At 31.9% G+C, this 23,887-nt stretch overlaps 1 protein-coding gene across 1 annotated transcript in view; it reads left to right on the top strand.

Moving 5' to 3' along the window:
* Window positions 1–3,354: 3,354 nt before the first annotated feature.
* LOC129980728 (uncharacterized) overlaps window positions 3,355–23,887 on the top strand; it is an 84,634-nt gene continuing 64,101 nt past the window's right edge. Inside the window, exons 1-6 of the mRNA XM_056091110.1 lie at window positions 3,355–3,684; window positions 9,935–10,031; window positions 15,679–15,731; window positions 16,708–16,804; window positions 19,498–19,614; window positions 22,037–22,125. Of these exons, the coding sequence (XP_055947085.1) occupies window positions 3,608–3,684; window positions 9,935–10,031; window positions 15,679–15,731; window positions 16,708–16,804; window positions 19,498–19,614; window positions 22,037–22,125 (530 nt within the window). The 5' untranslated portion in view covers window positions 3,355–3,607. The remainder of the gene's footprint in view (window positions 3,685–9,934; window positions 10,032–15,678; window positions 15,732–16,707; window positions 16,805–19,497; window positions 19,615–22,036; window positions 22,126–23,887) is intronic.

Genomic DNA, 23,887 nt, shown 5'->3' with positions numbered 1-23,887 from the left:
AAATTATACGAATTTTGTAACAACAGGAATTATTAAAATAGCAATAGGAATTGCATAGAATATTGTCACTGAAATAAATATTTTTTGTTTTATATATGTGGATTAATACTGCATTTCATGTGAATCTTTTATTTTTTTTAACTTCTAACTTTACAACCATTTTTAATCGGAACTTGAGATAAAATCCCAATGTATATTGAAATATAGTAGCTAATACTAACGAAAGGGATGGATTATGATGGTTATTTGATATTTTAAAGGAGCATAGATTGCTATTTTAGGAAATAACTAATTAAATCAAAGAATACGTGAGTAAATGATTTGACCAGTTAGTTAATGAAATAATCAGGTATTCAATGAATGTCCTACGCTAACAATAACATTCATAGCAGCCTTTCGGTAAGACAGAATATAAAGAGAATTGCAGGATTAATAAAAGAACAAAATACATTATAGAAAACAGACGTTATAAAAAAGGTAATAGCCTATTATTTGCGTGGCTTCAATATGACTGACATCGCCCCACTGTGACTTAGTTTCCTTTAAAACTCCCACTCGCGTTTATGATAACATCCGACTTCTGAAAGGACCGGATAAGCGAATGAACGGATTACAAAAAGGACATCATTTATAAATTTATCATGCCATACAATTTTACACTTGTTTATTAATAAAGAAAAAATAAGAAAGTAAACATTCCCATGACTTAAAGACTTGTAAAAATCATGCTAAACTTAGAAATATTTAAAGTAACCCCCAAAATATTAGTCATTTAATGAAATGATGTGGTTAAACATAAATTTTCATTGAATTTAAAAAAAAAATTTATATTTTGTTTTGCTAACCAAACTGTTTATGAATGCAAGTTAAGTTTTTTGGAATATTATCATAATTTTCAAATAAAATTGTGTTCCTCAATGACATTCAATCATTAGGATTGGGAGTCAGATATGCGTGTTGATGCTTTACAGGCCAGACTATTTAATTTAGAACTAACTAGGACTGACAAACTGAAAGGTGAGAATATATTTTTCAGAAATATTTTTTTAAACTTTTAATTATAATTTTCATTAATTAAAAATGAAGCGAAATTTTGCTGTTTTCCAGTGATAATTGCCGAAAATATTGTAGTACAAACATAATTTTTATATCGTCTTAAAATTCAGAAAAATTATCTTCTCTATGACACCAATTTAACAGTTGTTCTGAGTTTTTTCGACTATTTTTAATTCATTTCTGAAAATAATTTTAAGCTTATTTTACATCTCTATATTCTACTGTTGCGAAAAAATTCTGGTCGTTTTCATTGTTGCCACCCATTATGTCATGCTAACCTTTCTTCGTTCATGATATAATATGAAGATATGGTTTATTTTTCTTTTTAAATTTAGCAAATTAAAAAAGGCGTAGTTTCAGTTCTTCCTATTTATTAATGGGTCTGGTGGCCTAATGGTATGGTCTCGGCTTCGGAACCGAAGGGTTTCAGGTTTGAGATCTGATTCCACCGAAGAACCGTCGTGTAAGCGGGTCTGGTGCACGTTAAACGTCCGGGCCAAACGTCCTCCCGCTAGTGTGGCGTGGTGTGGAGAGGGGGTGCCAGCTCAGGTGTAGTCCTCGTCATCTGACCATGGTTCAAAATTACGAGGCCCGTCCCGAAATAGCCCTAGTGTTGCTTTAAAACGGGACGTTAATATAACTAAACTATCCTCTTTATTAATAGTATGCATAAAATAAAACTGATATGGACATTATTTTGCTTATTTCTTGAACTGTTTTGGGATGATGTGGATTGCCAAGTATCTTTTCTCATATTCTAGACATTGATTTTTTAAAAGCTTAAATTTCACGATCCATTCAGAGCTTTTCATAATATACTTCTGACTTTGTGAACGGAGCAATTGTTGAATTTCTAGATTTCATAAAATACAAAATTATGACTTCTAAAAAACAATATGTAATCAAAATTAGCCTACTTAGGATGTAATCCTAGCAAAGTGGCAAAGAACAGAAATTATATTTGCAAAAGAACAAAAAAAATCTTTATTACAGCTCTTACAACTATACATAATTTGCATTTTAAGAGCAACAGAAACTGAAACTTCTTTTCGTTGCCATTTCAAAAACGCTAAATAAAGAAGAAAAACGATATTAACTGTTATTTTAAAGTTCTGAATAAGTTCACGTCACAACAATTTCACTTAGCCAAATCTTCGAACAAAATAAAACAATTCTGAATGGGAAAGAATTCTCACCAATCTATTTTCAAAGGTTAAGATTAGAAAACTAATAAAATTTGTTTCCGATAACGAAGTCATTCTCTTTTCTTCTAATTAACATCGAAGTAGCGATGGAACCAAACCATAGATTCTCCTTTTAGTCCCCCCCCCCTTTGAAAATAGAGTCTCTTCTATTCTCGCTTTTCGAATTATTTTATATTTTTCCACTGTGAAGTGTCTGAATTTTAATTAAATAATTGCTTAAATTTCTTCTCCAAGTCAAATTACCAAATTTCTTCTCCCTTTCTATTAAATGTTTTGAGTTGTACAGTTTTTATTATTTGGTCACTCATATTTGGATTGATAATGATTTTAAGTCCTGTAATCATAAACTGACTACTCCGATCCGCTATGAGTCACATGAAAAAGAAACTGAATGACCGGACGCCACGACAGCAACACTGGTTGGAAGAGTCCTAGGGCCATCACCGGCCACGGTACAACCCTTCCCATTAGAAGTACGTCCCATAATCGATGGAAAATAGTCAAACCTCCTTTAATGTACCTAGAAGGGTCGTGAGAACCGACCACCATACCAGAAGCTTCTCATCCTCATTTTTGAAGTGACCCCCCCCCCTCTCCAGTGGGAGCTTTCAATTCTGTAAATCTGAAAGGACTTGAAACATCCTAATTGGTATTATTTGTAAATAATATAATATTAAAGGCTTAAAAAATGATCGCCATATTGTGTAATGAATTGTTTAAGTTACACAAAAATTCAAGATGGGAAAAATTGACAGAATTCAGAGCAACATCCTTATTCGAGTTAAGTGTAAACAGTTGAATATTCTAAATTTAAAACTATCATCAAATTGTGTAACTGACAAAAATCCAAAACATACTGACAATTCTTTATTAATTTACCTTCACAACCCGTTCAGTATATCTTTACACAATTTGTTTGAAAAACGTGAGTCCAGATAAAATGAAAGCTGAGACCCTAAGTGTGAAATGTGACATAATCTGATAAAAACATTCGTATAGATTTCAATCAGTTGTGCAAACAGCACAGTTTAGACGATAAGAGAATTTTGCTGCTTTATTCTGAAACTCAATGGCTCGTGTAACTAATTGTTACAGTGCTTACCAAAAACAAATTCTGCATTAATGTTATCTTTTAACGATGATTTTTTAAATAAAAAAGACTACGTCAGCAAAAATCTAAAAGATAATTTCGGATAACATTTTTATCTCTGTTTTTATTTAATAAAAGAAGGCCTTGAATTCCCAGCACGATCAACTCAAGGAACACATTATATGTAATTGGTTCCTACGCACGTCAAACGGATCATTTTCGACGCTCTGCTTTTGCCTTTGCAGTTTTATCAATCATGCTGGGCTTAGAACTCTTGTACGGGCCGATTCTGGTCACTTTCTTGGTCGGAATAACTTCAGTTTTCCTTTATTGGTAAGTTGGGAGCATTTACAATTATAACCACTTTATTGGAAGTTGAAACTTCAAAATGTGCGTATGAAAATTGTGTGAGCTGGTAAAAAAAAGTACAATAAAATTATATTTAAGATCTGGTTTATCTACATGGTTTTCCAGTGACAGGAAAACTAGGTGAACATGTTATAGGAATTTCCATTTTTTATAAGTCAGTAGAAAATTGCTTATTAAGTCTTGCAGCTCTTAGATTGGGACTAATAAAATTGTATTTTAAAAATAATGATTTTTTAAAATGAGAATTAAGTTTATTTTTATTTTCTCGTATATGTAGTGTAGTAATCGTCAAAAAATTCAAACCCGTGATTTTGTCGAAAAACACATTTTTGGAAAATGTCCGTCTGTCTTTCTATGACAAAAGTAACTAAAAAATATTTTGATGTATATTTTTTAGCAACTTTACACTAAAGTTGCAGATTTCTAACAAATTTTAAATAAAATCTGTTGAGAGGAAGTCCATTTGTCTAGATGTTCGAATCTAAGTTACACGATCATTGCAAAATTCATAGCTAGATAAATGAAATTCGATAAGCAGATTTGTCTATAGTATAGACATCTGTCAAATGTTGAGCTAAACCTAACTACGGGTTGACTATTTGTTGTCTGCACTATCGGAAACACATAAACGCGATGATTCAAAATCGAAAGCACATAAATATATCAAAATTTATTATGGGATATTATGACTAAAAATTCAGTTTTGTTTCAAATTTTTGTTTCAATCGATGAAAAAAAACGTGTCTAAAACACAAATTTCCTTTGAATAATATTAACGCCTGCCATGGATTAATCGCCAAATAACTCGCCAAGGATAACCTGATGGATTCAGTAAAAATGCTAAATTTATCCCATAGTTTAATATTTCGTAACTTTTGTACCCAACAGCCCAGTCAAATTTTACATACAAATTGTAAATACAAAGTTTTATGCCATAGTTTAATATTTCGTAACTTTGTACTCAACAGACCAGTCAAATTGTACATGCAAATTGTAAATACGAAGTCTTATGTCATGTAAGGCGTTCTCTGGCATAATAAGCTTAATAGAGAGTATGAGAGAAAATGATGGAGAAACCATTCCTGGTGGCGTTTATCTGATAATTATATTTTTTAATCTAATAAACAAAACTGCATCGAATAAAATTAATTCATAATGAGATGAAATCGAAATCAGATATCAAGGTGAAAAAATAAAAATGAAAGTTTTCTTCATTCCCATTAAAGTTTAATCAATAGTAATTAATTTCTTGTTTGTCCACATTTTCAATAAACAAATAAATAGAAATAACTACAAACCTTAAATAAATTGTAATTAATCGGATCAAATTTTAATCTATTATGTATCATCTTGATTTCATCCTTATCCGAATACGTTCAACTAACTGCGTTGTATATTTTAAGTAAAATTTCTTATCGGATACTAACAAACGAAATGTTTTTTTTTTCCTGCGTCTTATCGATCTGTCACGAAAGTTTCAAAACAATATCAAGAAACTTCCGTCTTCTGAGTTCTTTAGGGAAAGAGGAAAACAATAGCATGGGGAAAAAAATCAGAAAGGTAGAAAAATATATTTTAAGATGTATAATAATTGCCATTCTTTAATTCTCTTGATCACGTAATTAACATTCATGTAGTACTTCGATTTACTACTATGTGAAGCATTCTCTATGAGCACCTTGAGTCAATTTCAATATTATGTGAAGCATTCTCTATGATTACTTTCAATCCGTTTCACTACTATGTGAAACATTCTCTGTAAGCACATTTAAATCATTTCAATATTATGTGAAACATTTTCGACGAGCCTCATTTCAATATTATGTGAAGCATACTATATGAGCACTTTTTCATTCCGCTACTTTGTGAAAGGTACGCTGGAGCAATCCATTTCAATATTATATGAAGTATTCGCAATGAGCAGTTTTCTGTTCCAATATTATGTGAAGCAATTCATGTGAGCACCTTTTCGTTTCACTAACACGTGAAGCGTTCTATGTGAGCATCCTTAGTTCGTTTCACTATTATGTGAAGTATTCTCTATGATTACCTTCAGACCATTTTACTACTATGTGAAACATTTTCTATGAGCACCGTTTCAATATTATGTGAAGCATTCTCCATGAGTACCTGTCCATTTTAAGAATGTGAACCATTCTCTATGAGCACTTTTCCGATTCAATATTATGTGAAACATTCTCTGTGAGCATCTTAATCCGTTTCATTACTAAATGAAGTTTTCTCAAAGAGCACATTTATACCGTTTCACTAATACGTGTTGCATTCGCTATGCGTACCTTTTCATTTTAATATTTTGTGAAGTATTCTCTGTGAACACTTTTTCGTTTCACTACTATGCAAAGTTTTTTCTGTGAGCACATTTAGTCCGTTTCAATACTATGTGAAGCATTTTCTATGACCATCATTAATCCGTTTACTGTTGCACGCAAGGGAGACTAAGGCTAAGTTTACGGCACGACCGAAATGAAAACACGGGAAGGGAATTTGAAGATTTAATTGCTACAGGAAGAATATACATGTGACAACAGAATGGGTATCAATTGCCAAGAATCTACATCACAGTGTCTGAAATGCAATGAACTACTGCACTATATTGCCTTTGCAACCATTTCAAGTCATGAACCAAATATTATGAATACAAACAAAAATTTCCTCTTTCATCTTTATCGTTTTCAAAATTTATCTTTCTTTTTTATTGCCTACTAGAAAAATAGACATTTAATATGCATAATATGAGTTATTCATATGTATGAACATATATGAGTATTATGTATTATTATGTAAGTATTATGCATATATGTATTAACATTATTTATATGTATGAACATATATATTATATGAGTAATACGAGTTATTTACAGTATGAAATATATAGTAACAAAGATTGTTATCTTCTGAATGCAAAAAGGTTAAGTTGATGGATGTCAAAGTACTGAAGACCTTGAATGAAAATGATTAGATTATTTTTGTTGGCAAGGGCTTAAACGAAAGAAGAAAAAAAAAAAGGACAACGGAAAGATGGATTGAATCATTTAAATTTTTTTCAAAGCACAGCTCTGAAACCAGAATATTTTGTTCATTTTGACAGAACGTAGAAAATGCAGTTGTCTTCATAAGATAACAGTATTTGTTACTATATATCTCATACTGTTTAGAATTAAATCAATAATAGATACAACTGCTTTAAATAACCCTGAATATATATATATATAACCTTGATATAATCTGTTCTGTGGGTATCAGAAAGATGTCAGAAAACAATAACTATCCTTATTACATCATTGCTAATAACTGAAAATATTCAATAGATAGAAAAGGGCCAGGAATAAAAAAATAAAAAATAAACGATAATTCCTTTTTAAAAGTGGACGGTTAAATTAAACAAATTGGTATCAGGAAGAAAAGATTTTCATCTGATAATGATTGCAAAACTTTAAATAATACGCATGATTTATCCGTGTTCATTTATAATAGGAAAAAAACTAAAAGATTTAGAAATGAACATATCTCTTATTTTGAAAACTTATTTAAATACGAAAACTATGAATGATTTATTTTTAACTATTCCTTACGGTGAGAGGACTTTTTTTCTTAAACAAACTTCAAGGACTAATTGGATTTTATTTCATTACTTTTTATTTACTTGAGAGTGGTCAGCACTCTTGGATTCATTCAAAAATTGGTCTTGTTACTACTTTATTTTGTTATTTATAATGCTACTATTATTTTGAAAACTTCTTTAAATTCAAAAACTATAAATGATTTATTTTTAACTATTCCTTAAGGCGAGAGGATTTAATTTATTTTCTGAAACAAACTTCAAAGGCTAATTGGATTTCCTTTCATTAGTTTTTATTTACTTGAAAGCTGTCAGCATTCTTGAATTCATTCAAAAATTTGTCATGTTACTTCAGTTCATAATTGTTCAAGTTGACTGTAAATAGGATTATATTGTAATGTCTTGACTGATCAAATAACGAAGTAGAATTTCCAGACAATTCTTTATTTTACAGCCCTATATATACAAAAGAACAACTTGTTCTGATCTTGGTTAAATAAATAGTTATTTACACCTGTAGTAGGAGACACAACAGTCGAAGTTGAAGATTTTCTTGAAACTCAGTTCTCCATGAATCCGGAGAAACAACACCACAGGGAACTCACAGGTTGTTAGTCAACAAGACCACTCCAGGGGTAGTTCTCCGGACTCGTGGGCGTAGTCCAACAGTCTGCCTGCAATTCGTTTCTTCTCTTCTAAAAAAAAATCTCCGCTCTTTATTTCGGCGACATTCTCCACCTCTTAATTTACATTGATCATTTGAGCTCTCTTTCGGCTAATCGGGGTTCAGCACTATGCTCTCTCAGTGTCGTCAGTCGGTTGTGGGAAGGTCCTTTGTGCGATGCACCTTTCATAACTGACTATTCTGGAACACGGAGTTATCATAGTCCTTTCACAATGAGAAACATTTAGCATCCAGATGTTTGGACACCCCTTTCTCTTTGAAGGTACTCTCAATATCTCTTGGACGAGGAATTCCTATATGTGGTCTTTCACTGTAGTCGCTAATGAATAGATGCGAGACCACCCAGGTGAAAAGATCCACCATCTGGCTATCTCGAGGAGTTTAGTAAGTAACAGCGACGACACAGTTGGCTGTAAATGTCTTATCAGTACTGGGAAACGGGAAATGTTACAATATTTACATCTTTATCATTGTGGTTAACCTATTTAGAATTTTTCTCTTCTTAGGGCTGTTATATGAAGACCTCAGCTTTCTAAAACTTAACAACATTTATTTCAAATATAAAATTTTTATTATATGCATTACTAGTTATTAATATTGAAAATTATGAAATACTTTTATGTGCTTTAAGATTATATTAAAAAATATTTATTTAGATATATTAATATTATTCATAAGTTTCTACTCAACTTGTGTTCAAATTCAATTTAATTGCTTCTGGTTATATCGAGATAATATATCTGGAAATAACTCAATTAAATAATAAATATTATCTAGATGAACTAACGTAAATTAAGTTATAAGATATGAAGAACATAACATATAATAACATAATAGTTAATAAACATTTTGAAAAATGTTTACATTAATAAAATATAGTTTTGCTTAATATAATGCTTATAGGCGGGCACACTATCTACAAATTGTAAAATAAGTGATGAAAGAATTTGTCAAACTACTCTACAGGGTTGACAACTAGAATCAAACTATAAAATGTGGCAATTTTTTGCTAGTAGCTGTTCAAAAAGGAAAAAATTTTGCAATATTTTAATTAGATTTTGTTGTTATTATTATTATTATTTTTAATTGTAAAGTTTTTTGTTCAAGAACCGCGGAGCATATAAGCATAAAAATCCTTTTTTCATAGCTTTAGAATTCAAAAAATCAGATTTTCAATTATATCAACTTTATTTCCACAATTTTAGTAAATTAAACAATTTTTAAATATCGTATTAAATTTTTATAATAAAAAAGTATATTTTGAAATAACATTTTTCATTTTTTTAGTAACCTAGTTTATATGCATGCGTATTGCGATGATATTTAATATATTTTTTGTGCACACTTTACCGTAGCTATAATTAGAAGTAAACTTTAAAAATAAAATAAAGACAGATGGACAACATTATCGTAATTCGATGTCTTGAGCTAGAATTTAGAATGTATTTTTAAATTTTTTTATTTCCATATCTTTACCATACAACATTGTTGAGATTCAATTACATAAATCATTAAAATGATTAATTTCCGATTAAAATTTGGTTTTGGGAAATAATTACGTCTCTATATACTTTACGGGGCCACGCAGTTGTTGAAAGAGTTGAACAATCCGAACTTTTTAATATGAATTCTTCAGTAGAATTACAGTGCTTTCATTCTATGTAAAATAATTTCGGATGCAAAATAATAGCTTTATTTAACTTTTAAATAACTTTTATAGATCCCATTGATAAGCTCAAAATAAGATATGCTATAGAATCATGAGGCTTACTTGCTTTTGTGGCTACAAAAACTGACCATTCTCTATGTAAAATGTATTTTTTCATGGATGGCGATTTAATAGATTACATTTTATTTATTATAAAAAATATTAGTATTAACATTAATGAGCAAATAATCCGACAAATCTAAAAATGTTTTTCACCAATTCTCAAATTTCACTTTCTTAGGTTTTCTACGAGGAACTTTGATTTCTGGCAAAAAAGGAAAGTTCCATTTGTGAAACCTTTGCCATTTCTTGGATCAGTCTTACAAAATATCACCAAAGTGAGTATAGTGATTTTTAAATATTTGTCTGAATGCAATATTTTATTCAACATAGTTATGAAATAAGGAATTCATTACGACTGTCATATTGACATAGCTAAGCAAATATAAGTTAGACAATGCATATGGAAATCATTAAATATGATTGAAAGTTAATCCTTATAACTTAAATCATGGTGTAATTAATTACGACAATAAATTCAGGTGTAATTCCATTCTATAGTTCACTTTCATTACTAACTGAAAGATGAAAGACTTCCTAATATAATTGCATTCCAAGTCCTTCACCCATTCTTCCGCTGACATTGTTATGCAATAAATACATGACTATCTGGGACACTCGAGAAGCTAATGATTCAACTATTATATTGACATAATCTCTCTCTCTCTCTCTCTCTCTCTCTCTCTCTCTATATATATATATATATATATATATATATATATATATATATATATATATATATATATATATATATATATATATATATATATATATATATATAAGCATTATTTTATGTTAAGCAGAATGCAGTTTTCTAGACAGTGAAAAGACTTTTGATTTCGTGACGTTTTATTTCATATAGGAGAAGCACGCATGATTATTTACAAGAAGGCGCGGACACGGCACGTCCGCCACAGCCCGGCATAAAAGCAGAAGTGGGGAAGAAGAGAGAAATAAATTATCCCTCGTCTTATATAACCTGAGATTTTGATAGGAAAAATATTTCTTCATAGTGCTAATATATTAATAAGATTCTGATAGGGATTTCTGACGCATGTCAATCACATGTAAGGGAAACACAGGGATCTTTTAAGAAAGAATGTGCTTACTGGACAGTTTTTCTATCCCTTCACGCAAAGCGTGTGAATATGTTGGCGTTTAGCAGATTCAGCAATTTTATAAAGCTTCTTTTGAATTAATTAAGTAGAGAAAGTGGAATTGGATCAAGAAATAAGAGAATATTTTAGAATGAAATTATTATGGGCTAAATTAAGATAAAACCTTGGAAATTAATTAAATTGAAATTAAAAGTTTAAAATATCATTACACACACACACACACACACACACACACATATATATATATAATTAAAACCCTAATTAATTTCCACATTTTTTCTTAATTTAACCCATATTAACTTCATTCTAAATTGGTCTCTTTATTTCCTGATTCATTTACATCTTTTTTATTTAATTAATCCTACGCGAGCTCTGTAAAACTACTTTAATCAGCAAGTTCCCACGCTCCGAGTGAAGGGATAAAAATCTGTCATGATAAGCAAATTCTTTTAAAAGATACCTATTTTTCCCTTATCTAAATCGACATGTCAAAAAAATCTCTATCGGAATCTTATAGTATAAAATCAACGGGGAGCATATTTGTGTCGCGCTATAAATTGACATATCTTGTCGCTTCTCTCCTTTACATAAATTATACCTACAGAGATGAAATAAAGCAAAGCTTAAAATTTTCAAAAGTGTCTCTCTTTGGACACGCTACGGCATATATATATATTGTTACAAGCCTGCAAAATTGCTTCTCAGCGCGGTTAGTTCTATCACAGAAAAGACCGATTTACAATCATCTGTAGTAAATGCTGCTCGGATACCGATCCAGTGATCCCGACCATTTGGCGACAAAATAGATAATGCTGGAAACTTCGATAATTTTAAGGATCCGACCAATAGGAACTGAGATACGCCCAGAACCTTCTAGGCCAGCTTCCCGGGAGTTATAAAAGGCCGGCAGTCACAAGCTGCAGGGGTGAATTGAATCGTTGTAGACAAGTAACGAGTCTCCGAGAAGATAGCGAAGCAACGGCGGAGTGTGAAGCGCGAGCTAGTGCTGAACTGCTATATATATATATATATATATATATATATATATATATATATATATATATATATATATATATTGTTACAAATTTTTTCTACTACAAATACCGTCAATTAAACGTAATGACGCAGCACATTTAATCGCTAGTTCAGCACCTTGATTTCTTGCTGTCTAATCCTCTCAAAATCTCTCACACACCACTTCTGACGATACACACGACTTCTTCCCAGCTTCAGAGTGCTCGTCTTTTATAGTTCCGGGAGGCGGGTCTCAGGGCGTACCTCGGTGTATCTCGGTTATTACTGGATGGATCGTGAAACTTCTCGAACTTTCCGGTATTATCCATTTAGTCGCCAAACTCGCCAAATTCATCGCCAAGTCGCCAAATGGTTGCCAAGCTCAGCACGCACAGTACAGATCTTACAAACGTTTTAACGGTTTTTCTAGGATGACACTATTCGTGCCGGATAGCAAAATTACAGATTTGTAACAATATATATATAACGCTGAAGTACGCGGCACAGAAAGCGCTCTTATTACTTATTGACAAATGGGGCAGTCAAATGTAAACAAATCACTATATTAACATTTCAGACCGCTTTATTGAAAGTTTGTACAGCTCCATTAAACCATTAAACCATTAAATCCACTGCTTTGCTTAGCTAATTAATGGAACTGCAAAATATCATTAGAAATGCTCTGGGGATGGTCCGCCCTATCTCCCCAAAGTTTATTCAGTCAGAGGAAAGAAGGTACAAAAGAAATCCAGAAATATGTTTCAAACGGAAAGCTTAATAACTGAATTTTGGGCCAAATGGGTAATTGTAACGACTTGCCTACCGAAATTGACGATCATGTCTTACAAAAATAGTTTTATACTCAAAAATTCACCTTTTTAATTTTAACAATTTTATTTCGATAATATTTTTCATTCAATTTGATATACTATATATAGTAATGTATTTTAATACTGAGACGTAATTCAAACTCATCTATCAAATCATTCAATAGCATATTTTTTCCTATCATTAACTGCGTAGTAAAATTAAGACTTCCGTAATTCGTAATTCCTTCAATTTCATAATATACCATTAAACGCAGTATAAACAAACAATTATACGAATTTCAGATTGTTTCACTGGGTGTTTCCACATTTGCATTGAATTGAAAGCTTCGCATAGCTAATTAATGAAATTGCAAAATAAATATCGTTAGATATTATTTGTCACCAAAAAGTACAACCAGTCAGAGGATAGAAGATATAAAGGAAACCAAGAAATAGGCTTCAAATAGAAAGTTCAATCGAGCGCAGAGCATGAACTGACAAATAATTTACTTTAAAATACTGATCATAGTTTTATTTTTATAATATGTTATTACCAATCGTTTATATATATATATATATATATATATATATATATATATATATATATATATATATATATATATATATATATATATATATATATATATATATATATATATATATATATATATATATATATATATATATATATAAAGCATTCTTTATTGAAAATACAGGAATTTCCGGGAGTTTCAGTGTCCTTCTTTTGTTTCGCTTATCTTTCTTATCTGTGAAAGAATGCTTTATGGAACTTTTGACAAGTGCGCCTTTCACCAATTTACCTTATTATTTTTTCACGACTGTAAAATAATCGCTCTGCTTTAATTCGGTACATCGTTTATGTTTCCTGTTTTTGCAGAAGAAAAGAAATGTTGCCATTGTTTGTTGATATTATTATTTTATTTAAAAAAATTCTAAGATATTCTTGTAATTCTCTTCTTGCAATTGGAACATTTTGCATTGTCATTTAAAATGTCCAAACATCACTCGAAATTTTAAGATTTGAAACAAAAAGCATAAAAAATCTAACTTAAATAAATAAAAAAAAAAAAAACGAATATTTTACTGAAGTGAATTTCCGAAGCGCAAAAAAAGCACAAAATTTCATGATGTATAGCAGCAATATTAAATGTAACTATGACCAACAATAGTCATGTAACCATGGAAACCAATTACAATAAAGAAGGAAAGAAGGTAAAACAATAATATCCTATCATTCTGAGAAATTAGATGATTAAAAAAGAATGTGAAGTTAAAAAAATTATTGCTTATATCGTTAATAAAACCAGATTTCCTTTTATATTAAATTTTTAATGTATATTTACCTACATGTTAGAAAGCAATTCAAATATTTACGATAAATTCTGCCGGCGTCCTGGCATAGGGGTAGCGCGTCTTCCCCATGGTCTGGACGTCGCGGGTTCGAGTCCCGGTTTGGGCATGGTTGTTCTTCCGTTTTTCTATCTGTGAGATGTATGAATGTGCCGTCCTACAAAAAGGGGTTGTGCAAGCGAATGAATGATGCGTGAGTAGCTAAGTCGTACTCTTGGCCCTAGTTGGCGCAACGTTAAAAACAAGAAACGCTCCCCCTCCTGCTTAAACCGCTGTCTTCGTAACAGCGAGCTTGTCCAAGGCAAGTGCCATAAGAAACAACAACGATAAATTCTTGATTTTTTGTGGGAGGATTAACCGCAAATGATAAAAAAGCTTCAATCCCTAAAAAAAGAAATGTTTGGATACGTACACAAATTGATATATTGTTTTGTTGTAAAATATGTGTTTTGTTTGTATGAGTCCCCAACATTTTCGTTTTCTGTAATTACAACTTCTGTCATTTTTATTCTCATTTATAGTAAATAGTCACATTACTTCTCATATTTAACAAAATTTCGTGTTTGTAAAAGTAATCAAATTTTGATATAAATAATAATAATTGTTCTTGAACTCTTTGGCACTCCTTGATTACGAAATAGAATCAAATTTTCTGTATTAATCTTTTTTTAGCAACAATATTTTTTAGTGAATCAAATTCCTGTTTTCCTTTTTTTAATTAGAATAAGATATAGTCCGGTGTATGTGATATCCTTGTTTTCTGAGTAAATATTATGATCAAAAACTTTTGCATAGAATCATGGTGTCTAGAATTGAACGTGTCCCCGAAAATGCTGAGTTCCCGTACATTCAACACTTTCCCTGTAATCTCTTATCCTAAACCACCAGGCCTAAATATTGGACCTGGATTCGGGAACTTAGGTCATCCGACCCAACCCTCTTTTTCGGTGGAACTGTTTAAGATCAAACATTCTGCAGCAATCCTTTCTGGCAACATTCTTTTTCTTGGAATTAGAGTTGATATATTGTTAAGTTTTCTGTAAAGTCGACCTTTAAAGAGAACACAAACATCACATAAACAGATTGGTGAAAAATATATGCCATTCAGTTTTTTTAGCTCTTCCATTCAAGCCTGTCTTTTTCATGACGCCTCATAACCCGGCAAAGAAATGGTAATATAAAGTCCTCTGCCACATATTTCACATTGAAACCAATTATTCATAAGTGTTTCACGCTGGTTTTACACCAATCCCCTAGATGAAATTTCATCCCTTTCACACGATTCCAGTTATTCCATTTCATTCATTTACACTTATTTTGCTTTTATGTCAAATGGCAAGATGGAAATCAGGATGATTTGGTTATCCAATTTTCCTCTCCACGCCATGCCAGTTTGGACAGGTTTTTGCATTTTGAAGTGCCATCACTCCGTAACATCACTTTTAACGTAGAATAATTATAAACATTCGGCTTATTGTGGTGGCTCCTCGCTATGCAAGCACCCCAAACCTTTACAGCAACTTATTACCTGTATGAGAAATATTTTGTTTGTTTTTTTAAAAAAAAGGTTACATATAACTTTATAAAACCGATTTTTGTTTTTGTCTTTACAGCCTCTACATGATACAGAACTGCAGAGATACAAAGAGTTAGGAAGAATCTATGGGTAAATTATGAATATTGATCTTTTGACTGATATAGTTTTCTAGACTAAGTTTCCAGCAAATTGATGATATCATGATATACTCTTGAAATAGCTTTAATTATTATAAAAGATATCTTTTCGCAAGTTTTACGAAGCACAAATGAGTGTTCCTAAATTGTCATAAGTGTCTAAGAATAAGGTCTCTTTCAGAAATATTAAATAGCTTTTGCTTTTTGTCTGAAAAGTAAGCGTTTGTTTTTTCAAATATGAAAATACACTTTGGTGTTGCATGTTAATTTTAATTCTGCAACAGATTTTATTCAATATCGAATTTTTTTTATCGGTTTTCATGTTTACGTGATATATATATAACTCGAGTATCCATTATTCATTTTCGGTTCACTCCTTTTAGTAGTATGCTGCAAATGAGTGAAAGACAAATTGTTAAAACGCAAACTAAACAATTACTTTTATCACGATATTGACCTCAGACAAATGAACTTCATTTATGGATTTCATACTAATGAACTTTATTAGAGGTGGATTTTACACTCAGTCAGTTATAAGATTCCAATGAGTCATACAAGCGCAGGAGGAAGATTGCAAGCAAGTTCTTGTCCTGACAGAACAAGTACTTGCTACTGTACAGCATCTGAGCATGCGTGGTCTTACAGAATGGTTTGTAGCTAGCTGAGTATAAACTCTCCTTAGGAATATATAACATTGCATAAGGCATTGTACAGCAGCAATCTTACATGCGATGTATAAAACGTGCAGTAAATATAACGTTCATCATGTAATTGATGTCACGGGTATTCTATAGAATTTCATTTTCTGATTTTGACACAGAATTATATTCTTCTTTTTAGTTCATTTAAAAAAAGTGTGATTTTGAATTTTTTATCTCTTATTGTAAGTCAAGATGTCACTTTATTAGTGAGTATCTAAATAAATAATGTTTTATATGTATTAACGTGTTTGCATTTTCCTCTGCCAGCCACTTCGAAGGTACTCGAGCTCTTCTCTCTGTGGGAGATCCGGCACTTGTCAGGCAAATCCTGCTCAAGGATTTCCACATATTTCCCAATCGAAGGGTGAGTGCACTAATAATAACCTGATGTACATACCAATAACCATGACAATGGTTGGATTGATTTTTTTTTGTTTTGTTTATTATTGAGTCAGCATGTGAAGGATGAAATCGAGTAAATTTTTAATATGTTTCTAAAAAAATCTGCACTACCGGAGATATTGGACATCGAAATTTTGATAAAGCTTTATGCTTAAAATCTTTTTGAATTTGAAAAAAAAATTGCTGTTTCATATGCCTAGTATAGAGAAATTATTATAATCGTAAAAAAAAAAAAAAAAAAAATCGAACTTGAGATTTTGATGAATCTCCACATGCTAGAGCTCGATGAGTTCGAGAAACAAATTTATGAAAAATGTCCGTCTGTCTGTGACAGAGGTAATTCAAAAACGCTTCGAGATAGACAGATGAAATTTGGTATATGGTTTCTATACCAAATTTGCAGATTTCTATCAAATTGCGAGCAAACTATGTTCGGAGGAAGTCTGTCCTTCCGCCTGTCCAAATATAAATTAATACGACAACTACAGAACGAAGGGAGTTAGAGAGATAAAATTCGGTACATAGATTTAACATCTATAGCGTAGACACCTATTAGATTTTAGCCAGATCCAACTAGGGGTTGACCGTCTGTCGTTCCATACTTTTCGAAACATGTAAACGCGATAACTCAGAAATTCAATGAATTAAATAAATGAAATTTGATATGAAATTATGTGCCTAAAAGTCAAATTTTTAATTTTTAAAACGTATCTAAAATACAAATTCGATTTTCGATTATCACTAATCTAGAGATTAATGACCAAGAAACGTGCCAAATATCACTCTATAGATTCAGTAAAAATGCTAAATTCATGAGAGAGGTTAATATTTCATAACTATATCACGCCAAAACCATGCAAGGAGTTCTCTAAGATAATGCCTTCATTTGAGGGTATGCGAGAAATTTTTGGGGAAACAACTTCCGCTGGTTGGAACTATAATTTTGAATTTGGCGGTATCTTTTTGTATTCATTAAGACACAACGAAGTAAACGGATTTGTTTCTTTGGCGTCTGACTATTTTAAGCCAAATTTTTGCGTAGTAGCTTCTGAAGGTAAAGACCCCTGAGCACCCGAGGACAGAAGTCTGACTTCTAGCTCAAGTAAAGGTAGCACACACACACACACACACTCGCTTGCACAACCTCCTTTTTTACAGGGGGGGGGGCTCATTCACGCACCTCACAGAGAGAACACAAGGAAGAGAACAACCATACCCGAACTAGGACTCGAACCCGGAACGCCTAGATCACGGGGAAGACGCGCTACCACTAGGCCAGGACGCCGGCAAGTAAACGGATGGAACTGGGGATGGGATTCTAGGAGCAAGCTTGTAGATCTAGATTTTGAGCTAAGTCTCTCAACAAAATTTTTTTTAATTGCTGAAGAATTACTCTGTGAGGCTTCATAATCCAAAGGCGCATTTTCTCTTGTACATTCTTGCGTAATCCCATAATAACATGTTTTGTGCTTAAATTCTTCATTTATTTAAGAGAATACACTACGTATTCTGAGTATCCTCTCCTTGTCGTTTGATACCAAAGTGAGATATAAATTAGAAAACATAGTGATAAAATTATACACCAACCTACATCCGTATAGGTTGATAAGTTTTTCAATTATCATATTCACACGTACACGATTTTCCTTGTGAATTTTATCTTTTAGTTTAATGTAATATTAGTTACTTCCCATTTTAAGCAATGTGAGGAATATTTTGAGACAAACCTCTTGGTTTTAATCAGCTGAATGTAAACAGTCACTGACTGATCATTAATTTCACGAAAGAGAAGCGAATCTGATGACGGAATAGTGAAGTGCTCTCAAGTCCATGTCATGTTCAAAAAATTTTTACAAATCAAGTTATATAATAGATAAAAACAGCAGCTTTCAAAAATGGATAGACTGTAAAAATTTATAATATCAATTCTACCTTCTAAAGTTGTTCGTATCGATAATTCTTCAAAATGAAAAAAATTATTAATACTATCAGTTTTTACTAAATACTTTGAAACTTTACATTCTTGGGTAGTAATAAAAATGATTGAATGCTTTTACTTTAATCTACAAAATTTTGATGCTAACACTACTATGAAGTATGTCATTAAAAATTTTAGATGGTCTTTCATCAAGTAGTACCCTACTGTTCTTTAATAAAATATTACACAGAATTATTCAATGCAACAATGTTCAAGTAAAAAATAATATTCTTTTTTTGTGCGTAGGCGTCGCAGATGATATAATTCCAAAATAAAATAAAAGACTAAATCATTTGGGGGGGGGATGAGAGGAAAATTGAGTGTGCAAAATTCCATACATTCATGACTTATTTTCGTCTATAGTTGTGACGCTATTCAATGCATTCTTATTAGCATGTTCTTGTTATTAAATAATTAAGAGTAAATTTTAAAAATGAAACATAGGTAAACGAAAACAAGCCTAAAACACCATCATGCTACGAATTTTGATTCAGAATTTTAATCTTTAATTTTTTTTATATTTCTTATTTTAAAATCTCAACCACAATATTTAGCCATAAATCGCGATTGACATTTAATTTCTTTTTTGATTTGTTTTACAGAAATCAATTAAGTATTAAAAGAGCCCATGTTGTAAATAGTTGAATGTTTATTGTACTTACTAACTTTCGTTTCAGCTCTTCGTTACGGGTGACGAGATGATTGACAAAATGCTGTCCAATGTCCAAGGAGAAGATTGGAAAAGAATTCGCACCATCATTACACCGACATTTTCGACGGGAAAAATCAAAAGGGTGAGTGAAAGAATGGGTTATGAAATTCTTAAAATATTTTTTGAGTGTACAACGAATATAATTTATACTAAAATTCAGAGCAATTAGCAACTAGATTTTATATACACCTTTTTGGAATTATGGCCATTTGAACTTTTAATCATTAAAAGGGCAATTATTGTGACATGAAAAGTTAGAACGGCTTGTGGCATTATTTTCGAAAATTGCCAGCCTTTTTTGTTTAATAGTTTTAAACTATTTATCTCACTATAAAATATACTGTTTGAGAATATTTGGTGATAAGAAAGCAGATTATAGTAAATAAACGATCTCTATAAGAATATATATCTCTATTAGGAATCGAGATTCTACAATTCTTCCGGAAAATTCTGCGCACCATCACATTAACGGAAAACCATAATGTCAAACAGAATTAACTTTATTCTGAAATTGCGACTCATTATTTGTGTTGTTTTATCAGCAATTTATTGTTTGTGTTGTTAGTTTGTACAAGTGCTCATTTTTAAGTACATCTTGAGTGTGTTTTTGAAATAAATGTTCAATGTTTTCTGAAATATTAGTGGATAAAAATATACTTCCTAGACGGGTTTCGTAACAATGGCTTATATATTCTTTCACTTATCAACGTACATAATGATCAACTAAAAAAAGCTTTCAGCTAGAAATAAGGTACTGTTGGATAAAATTCTTTACCTATTTCTAACATAGCTTGGTCTGCTTAAACTGAAATATTTTGTTTGTTTAAAATTTAACATGATGTCCCCCTCCCCCTATTTTGGGAAGTACCTAAATTACATTATTTAAACTCTGTTTTAAAATCCTATCCCATCTGCAAGTACTGTCCCCATTTGCAACTAACTCCAGACCATGTTTTTGACTGCCAGGCCATTATCGGTTCGCTCTTTTAACTTGGAGCACCCCCAATCGAAATTCTCCATAGCCATCGGCTCCAGAACTTGCAGATCTTGTCACCAAAGCTTTCAGGGGACTCTGATCTTTTGCACTAGCACTGTATGCATAGACACGACAACAACAACAAACTCTGTTTGCTCCATTAAATCTAACTGTCTGATTTTCAAAGTTCAACAAATAAAAATAATTAATTTTCAGAAATGGAGAATATAATATTTTGAAGTTTTCTTCGTGCTTACTGTTTTTTGGGCCTTTGTATAAATATCATTTTGGATGGCATATAATTTAGTTAAATTATATCTTGTACTGTTTATCTGTGTATCATTAGTTAATTTATAAAATTATTAGTTATTTCTTAGAATAACTAGTTAAAGTGTGGAATTATCAATTTTTAGGTACTATAAATGATTTGACCAGTTATTCCGTGTAGTTACCTAGGTATTCTACGAAATAACTCGATTGTACTCTGTAATGGGAATATAAATAGATTCCTTCTAACTACTTAAAAATAATAAATCATAATATAGATGCTTCTTAAACAGTATAACTCAGTGCATTTTTACTGAACAGTTTACATGGTCAAAACTGACTGCAAATTATAAAAAGTGCAAAAGCAGACATTGCACATGAGAAAACGCATGTAATTTTCCTCTTTGTTCTGATCTCGGCAGCTTGTTTAATTAAACAGCAATCAATTTCTTTAGTCTTCTTTTTAAAAAAAATGCTTTACAAATCAAAATGCTTACCTCGAAATTCAAATGTTGATTAATATTTCTGGAACAATATTTGCTGAACATCCTACAAAATAAAAAAATGAAGCTGTAATTTATAAGTCACTCTTTTAGTTCTTAACTCCTCAGGGGCTCACCTTCTTTAGGTGAGTACGGGTGCCCCAACCCCGAGGTAACCAGGGATCTTTACTCCGTTTCCTTCAGTTTAGTTTCTCCTCTGCGCCTTCTGCTGTCTGCTGTGTTTTTCCTTCCATCGACGGCAAGCGAGGGAGCTCTCCATGAGAAGCTGTCTCCGCTCTGTTTGCTTCTTGCTTCTCATGAGGGCTGCAGTGGCCTGGTAGTAACAGGTGGAGGGTTTCAGGTTCGAGACCCGATTCCACCGAAGAAGCGTCGTGTAAGGAAGGCCTGTTGCACGTTAAATCCGTCAAGGCCAAACGTCCTCCCGCTGGTGTGGTGTAGTGTGGAGAGGGGGGAGTGCCAGCTCAGGTGTCGTCCTCGTCATCTGACCACGGTTTAAAATGACGAGGTCCGTCCCAAAATAGCCCTAGTCTTGCTTTACAACGGGACGTTAATATAACTAAACGAAACGAAATGAAACGTAAACTTTTAGTTCTTAAACGATAAAAATAACTATTATTTTCTCCAAATTACTGCATATATAATCTTTTTCTTGCTTCATGTCGCTATTCGCAATTTCTAGCAGAAAATAATCAGTATGTTTTGTTAAAAATTATTAATACCAAGGAGCTGTGCTAAAAAAATTGCATTTTTTTCCCCAGATGATGAGTATAATGAAGGATTGTGCACTGACTGCAGTTGAAAACTTTCGGACTCTCTCTAAGAATGGAACTCCTATAGAAGCAAAGAGGTTGGTAAAATAATTTTTTCATGCCATATTGATTTTCTTGCAAATAAGATTAATACAAAAAAAAAATCATCTTCTTAACTTCATAAGCAATCTACCCTTTCAACTACAACAATTAGTAATTAACAACCTAAATGAACGAGTTAAGTTACGCTGGGCAAAGAAAAATGATGTGGACTCTACCGAAATTTTCTTGCATATTCTAGTATATATAAATGTTATTCCCTTCTTCTCACAAGAAATTATGTACCTTGGAAGTTCTCAGGTCTTTATTTATTCACACGTGAGTGTTGCATGCTTTGTAACACAGTAAAGAAAACCTGTACTTATGTATCAACTACATTCTGAGTCATAGTTATGAAAGATCGATCTTTTTGGCTTGAATTTAGCATTTTTTGCTGTATATGATTTGCAATATTTGACGTTTTTTTTTTTTTGGCGATTAATCATTGCCATGCAGCTAATTTACAAGTATCAGAAAAAGTTATGTATTTTGGACTTATTTTTATCGACCAATTGATTGAGTGAGTGAGTGAATATTATACTAGCGCAAGATCCATTCTCTGGATAAACTGCGCCGCAACTAGATGAAAATTTTGGTGCTACGTCTTAAAACTTTGTTTGAAATGTTTATAATCTGTTTTTAAAAAATACAACTACAAATTAAGAACAACGACAAGGAAAAAACATTTCAAATTTCTTTGATAAAACCCGCCTCTTTTAAATACAGAAAAATATTAAAATGCGGTTTATGCCCGATTAAAAGTGAAAGACAAGGAACAACTGTATTAAAATACTTAAGACGCAATGAGCCCAGTGACTGACATTCGATCAATATTTGTCTGATAGTTAAACTATCACCACAACGATTACAAATTGGTGGTGGCTGCTTTAAAAGTATATGTTTATGCGTTATTCGAGAATGCCCTATGCGTAATCGTGTCAGAATAACATCGCATCTGCGATTTAAGGAGGAACACCAAAGTTCTATAAAAGGTTTCACTATGTTTAGTTTGTTTTCTATCTCAAGGTTCCATTGGTTCCGCCAATTTTGCAAAAACCATTTCCGAACGGAAGAACGTACATCAGCATAAGGAATTAATTGTTCGTGGGATTCGGTTGCTGATTTTGCTGCAATATCCACTATTTCATTCCCTTGGATACCCACATGGGAAGGAATCCAACAGAATAGAATTTCAAAACTATTTTGACTTAGGTCCTTAAGCAAATTCCTGATATCAGAAATATATGCATGATTGTGCGATTTTCCAATAAGGGCTTGAAGGGCACTCCAAGAATCGGAATAAATGATCACCTTTCTAAACTTATTCTTAGCAATATATTGTATAGCACTATATATGGCTGTGACTTACGAAGTAAAAACTGAAGTAAATTCATGTAATTTGTGACTTATAACTACATTCTCACAAACAAAAGCATAACCAGCGTGAGACTCGGCTTTGGAGCCATCCGTGTATACAGGAATGTAGTCACTATACATATGTCTGTGAGCAGAAAAAAGTGCTCTAAAAATGAAATCAGGAGTTATCGACCAATTTAAATCGAAATTTGACACCTAACAGCAATTGCTGACACAAGTTTACATACCAAATTTCATTTATTTTAGGCATTATACTCTTGTGTTATTGCTCTTACATGCATGAAAAAGTACAAGTTCACCGGCAGTCAACCTCTAGATGGATTTAGTTCCAAATTTGATATAGTTTGTATTTTAGATGTTATATTTCTGTAGCAATTTCATGTG

Source organism: Argiope bruennichi, chromosome 8, assembly GCF_947563725.1.
Source record: "Argiope bruennichi chromosome 8, qqArgBrue1.1, whole genome shotgun sequence".
NCBI classification, from domain to species: domain Eukaryota; kingdom Metazoa; phylum Arthropoda; class Arachnida; order Araneae; family Araneidae; genus Argiope; species Argiope bruennichi.
Note: the sequence above shows the minus strand (reverse complement) of the source record. Positions and strands in the feature narration are given on the sequence as shown.